Source organism: Aphanomyces astaci, assembly GCF_000520075.1.
Source record: "Aphanomyces astaci strain APO3 unplaced genomic scaffold supercont1.38, whole genome shotgun sequence".
NCBI lineage: Eukaryota > Oomycota > Saprolegniomycetes > Saprolegniales > Verrucalvaceae > Aphanomyces > Aphanomyces astaci.
In genome coordinates, this window is record NW_009798301.1 from 75,697 (window position 1) to 81,157 (window position 5,461).

At 44.9% G+C, this 5,461-nt stretch overlaps 2 protein-coding genes across 2 annotated transcripts in view; one reads left to right on the plus strand and one right to left on the minus strand.

Annotated features, from left to right (window-relative positions):
• The window catches only part of H257_12041 (hypothetical protein), a gene marked incomplete at both ends in the record, with an annotated part of 1,439 nt that extends 1,319 nt beyond the window's left edge, over window positions 1-120 (minus strand). The window contains one exon of the mRNA XM_009839143.1: window positions 105-120. Coding sequence (XP_009837445.1) covers window positions 105-120 — 16 coding nt within the window. The remainder of the gene's footprint in view (window positions 1-104) is intronic.
• Window positions 121-2,208: 2,088 nt separating this feature from the next.
• H257_12042 (hypothetical protein) lies at window positions 2,209-3,897 on the plus strand (the record flags this gene model as incomplete). Its single annotated transcript, XM_009839144.1, has 1 exon — window positions 2,209-3,897. One exon carries the CDS (start codon window positions 2,209-2,211, stop codon window positions 3,895-3,897), a length of 1,689 nt encoding a protein of 562 aa, XP_009837446.1.
• Between the last annotated feature and the right edge of the window lie 1,564 nt (window positions 3,898-5,461).

The following is a 5,461-nucleotide window of genomic DNA, read 5'->3' on the forward strand; positions in this document are numbered from 1 at the left end:
ACCGGACATGTGCAGCATTGCTGATGGTTCAACCAATCATCATCACGAATGATGCAAGAAATGTATTTGATTGGCTGGTGAAAAGTATTTATAGACCTCTTAACCGGACATGTGCAGCATTGCTGATGGTTCAACCAATCATCATCACGAATGATGCAAGAAATGTATTTGATTGGCTGGTGAAAAGTATTTATAGACCTCTTAACCGGACATGTGCAGCATTGCTGATGGTTCAACCAATCATCATCACGGATGATGCGAGAAACGTATTTAATTGGCGGATGAAAAGTGTTTATCGAACTCTTAACCGGAAAAATATTAACATGGTCAAACGACTTGAAGCTCAGATGATGGTACACATTTAAGCCTGGATATAATGCGTTTTATATGCATGGTTATATATCTTGAAATTTGTATTCACACTAAATAAAGGTGTGAACTTCTTTCCTACTATTGATACTATTATAATAGTATTGTTGTGTCACTACTCGACGGAACATTCTAAATTATTAACAGTTAATCCTCCCCACTGTGAACGAGTATTGTACTACTCTCGCCTGCACCGCGACCACCGTCTTCCAGTGCCGTCCACGCGCTGCTGCAGGTATACTGTATACTGGTATGGCGATCCTAGCGGGTCAAGCTTATGGAATGGTCAAAATCGTTTACAGCTAATTATTACTCAGTAATAATCAGGAGTACTACGTAGTACTAGTATAGGAATGAAAAACGTATTCTTGTCAAGAAGGGGCTCTGGTCTACTGCTTCTGTAGAAGCTGGACTGTTTCTGCTGCATATCGCATGATGAAAGATCGAGTTCCTGATCAAAGGCTTGATGGCTGACTTGAAGTATGATAACACAAATGTTTTGAGTGGAATGTAGAAGTAAGTATTCACGTCTCAGTTTATGATCAGTAACTCGATCTTTTTCGAAGCAAAAATGTTTTGACTGAAATTCTTGGAACTGATCAAATAGATGGCGGTATTTTTTGCATGCTGCAAATACCAATTTACACTATTTGACGATGTGACATGGTCACATGTAAATAAATATTGCTGGTAAGACTTCTACAGTAACACAGCCCACTACTGGTTTTGAGACTTAATGATCACATTTGGTTTTGTTCTTGACCACACAAGTGTTCTCGTCGTCGTCCCTCCTCAGTGCTACCTACTTCCTCGCCCCTCTTGACAATTCTGATGGAATGGCGCGTCAATATTCGATATATACCATATTCACCATGTGGCTTGAGAGCATCCCTTGAAGTTCAATGTGTAGGCACTGAATGTTGACTACAGTACTAGCTAGTACTGCGGAGTATGAAGTGGGGTTGCGACTGTATGTATTGCTGCAAGCATCAGGTATAGTCATACCAGTAGTACAGTATTTGTTTGCTCAGGTATACTAGAAGTATAGTACTTAGTAGTATTTGTTTACAGTTACTAGTGTAGTAGCCTACTCCCTCCGTGTACGACGAGAATTTGCAGTTGTATTGCATAGGAAACCGGTATTACATACTATTAATACTACCTAGTAGTTCCTGTGCAAAACCTGTGAAACATGCAGGATCTGGCACAGAATGACCCACTAACAGCCTCGGTCCCTCGTCTTGAGATCAAGTCGTCCTCCTCTTCCGTCCACGTACCCGCCGCATTCCATTATGTACTGAATCGTTAACATTTACTACGTTATACTAGTATAGCTTAAGGCGTGCGCAGGGAGCAAAAGCTTAGGTCAATATACTTAAGAATGATCTTGCTTAAAAGAATTTTAACTATGCAATTCTGCAAATGCGAGAATTTCTCATCCCTAGCTTCAAGTTAGGCCTACTACATGTAGAAATAAAATACTCAGAATCAATATTCTTATTCCCCCAATCTGCAAATGAGAGATTTTCTCATTTGGAGGGGCCAATACAAATCCAGTAAATCGAAATATTTACAATTGTACAATGCCATTGGCTTAAGCCTACGAATTTACGAATTTACTCGAGTATGCTTGGGCTCTACTGCAAATGAGAGTAATCTCTCATTTGGAACATCTCCCGTCCGACCAGGTTTACGATTTCATCACGTTGTCATGCATATTATAGACAGACAGTACACACAACAGCTAACATGATAGTACTACGCATGGCAAGTCACGTGCTACATCCAGCTCGAGAGTCATTGGTCTCATTTTGCAATTTCCATTGACCCAACGACATCATGGTTCAGTACCAATTTATGGCCCTCGCCGTCACCGCCGTCACAGCCAAGATCTCGGTCCAAGTGCATCGCAACTTGGAAATCGCCAAGCAGTCGAATGTCGTGGTGAAATTTCACTGTGATGAGGCCCTCTCCACCCACCGCCGCCGACTCAAGGTTGGCGCGTCTCGCACCGAAACCATTGAGTCGCTGGTTGATTCGTTGAAGGAGCACACCACCAAGTCTCAGGCGTCGGTCAAGTCGCTCTTGACCGACGAAGTTGAATCGACGGATGTGGAAGTGGCGGGTACGACATGGATCGACTGTTCCATGTACGTCAACAACGCCCCCACCAACCTCGTCCAGAAGATCGCGGCGGTCCCGGAAGTCGAATCCATTTACGAGCCAGTTACAATGACACTTGATGAAACCAAAAGCAATGACAAACCAGCCAGTGCTGTCAATGAGGCCATCCAATGGGGGGTCAAGAAGATCCAAGCGCCGGCGCTGTGGGCCAAGGGCATCAAGGGCGAAGGCATTGTCGTGGCCAACATCGACTCCGGTGTTCACTATTCACACGAGTCGTTGAAGTCGAACTGGCGAAGTGAATACGGTTGGTTCGACCCGCACAACAAGTCGAACCAGCTGCCCGACGACTACGATGGCCACGGCACTCACGTCATGGGCATCATGGTGGGAACAAAAGGTATTGGTGTCGCCCCCAAGGCCAAATGGATTGCGTGCAAAGGGTGCAAGGACACGTGCGATCAACGTATGGTCGTCGAATGCGCTCAATTCCTTCTTTGTCCCCACGACAACGACGTCAAGAAATGCGACCCCAGCAAGGCTCCTCATGTGATCAACATGAGCGTTGGAGTGTACAACGCGAACTTTTATTTGGATGAGATGATTAAAAAGTGGAGAGCAGCGGGAATCATTCCCGTGTTGTCGAACGGCAACGACGGCCGTAAAGGCTGTTGGCATTCAGGTTATCCTGGCATATCCCCTCAAGGGATTGCTGTCGGCTACACTGACGCTAACGATTTTTTGGCGTTGGATTCAAGTTTGGGACCTTCCTTCGTGAACGATAAACTCGTCAAACCCGACATTTCTGCTCCTGGTGTCCGAATCCGTTCCGCAGCACACTACAGTGACAATGGTTATTTGTTCACTTCTGGCGCGAGCATGGCCACGCCTCATGTTTCTGGAGCCATCGCCTTGTACTTGTCTGCCAATAACGGCGCCTCGTACGACCAAGTGTACAGGGCCCTGACCGAGAATGCGGTCACGGACACGTTAACTCCACCCAACAAGACCTGCGGTGGCATTCCCAACACGCAGTATCCCAACAACCTCTTTGGTCACGGCCGCTTGAACATCTTCAACGCCGTGGATGCTAGCATCCGCGGCCTGACTCTTCCCCCACCATCCGAGTCCACCCAAGTCCTGAACCCGACCGATGACCTAAGCACGTGTGGCACCTTGGAAGACAACACGCACTATGTTGGCGGCGACTTGGCTTCGTTCAATCTGACGACTGTTGAATCCTGCTGCGCTGAATGTAAAAAGACACCGCGATGTAAAGCGTTTGTGTGGTATACCCTCAACGGTGGCTTGTGCCGGCTCAAGGACACCCAAGGTCGAAAGGTGCATGTGGACGGAGCCAAGGCTGGCGTGCTACCAGCCCCAGCCTCGGGACGACGGCCGTAGTTTTAGACCAGCTATTTCCATCGTCACCAAACTCACCGACAAGAGTTTCACATTTGTATACCAGATACACCACGTATTAAAAATATAACCAATGTTGTGCTTTCAAGCGAAATTTTGGATTTTGGCGTGAGTTCCTAAAAAAAAAACCACGCGTCGTTCGTAAATCGATTCGATTAGCGCTTTCAAAATTGCCAAGACTTGATTATTCGTCATGACATATGCATCAACTACTACTTATCGCCGTGTGCATGCATGTTCGTGTTAGACATTCTTACCGAGATGAGGACACTGCTACATGCACACTGCCAGCTACGACCACCACCGCTAACGACAATGTGATCCATGGCAGCTTGGTCGCTAAGAACAGGTCAGCGCCGACGATTTCTTCCCGCTAACGTTAGACTCTTGGAAGATCTCCCTCTCAGCTTCGTCCCGCTCGCGTTCTTATCCTTGGATGCGATCGGCGGCCGCGTGTTGACCCCAGACCCCAAACCCATGCTGGAACACAGAGTCCGTCGACCCTTGACTCAACAGCGCGACGGTCATCAAGATAGACTGTCGTCAGTGGACTTCAAACCCTGGATATAACGCGTTTTATATGCATGGTTATCTTGAAATTTGCATTGACTAAACTTATACCATACGCGTTAGTTTTGTCAATTCTCCGTCACTGGAATCGTACTACACGAGGATAACCACGTAATTTGTCCGTCATAACGGACAAATTACTTCGAAGTAATTCATATAGCCACCAGATAATTGCTACTACTAGTAGTACAGAGGAAACCAGACGTTCTACAAGTTCACGAATGACGTTCACGTTATACAGTCTACAGAATTATACTGTAGTACTAATATTTCATATACCAACCAGTACTATGTACTAGTATTACTTCGTACTAGTAATACATAGTACTCTGGAGTATATGTAGGTTTTCAGACCATCTAACTATTACTAATAGTAATATGGTCTGAAAATCGACCCATTCGCTTTCTCAACAAATACAACGATTTGGAAGAACTTTCAACTATGGTGATATAGAGGATTGAACGCGCTGCATCATACATGCGGGCTGTGAAGGATTCGATGTATGCTTCACCAAGTTATTGCTGGTCAAAGGCAAATTGTGAATATTGAGAACGTCAGTAGATAGATGGCCCTAGTTTAGCCTTGAATACACTATACATACACAATTCTATCCTCAATATGGACGTACATTTAATACTACTATTAATACTATTAATAACGTAGAAAACCAGTGAATTGCCCGATACCAGAGTACAGTATGGCCTGAAACATTTTTCATGACGAAATTTCTTTAATTTCTACATACTTCGTATAAACTCTTGTGAATACGACTGTTATTTAACGGTACAATCAGTACTATTAATAATATTAACGTGAAGGGCGTGTTCGGAGCGACTTTTGTGTCAGCGGTTTTTGGAAAAGTAGCCAATGAAAATCGTTTCCATCGACTTTTGCAAAAACCGCTCTGGACGACCTCCTTGAGGTCGTTTACAGCGACTTTTGGGATTGTGGCTATTTATTGGGCAAAAATATCAG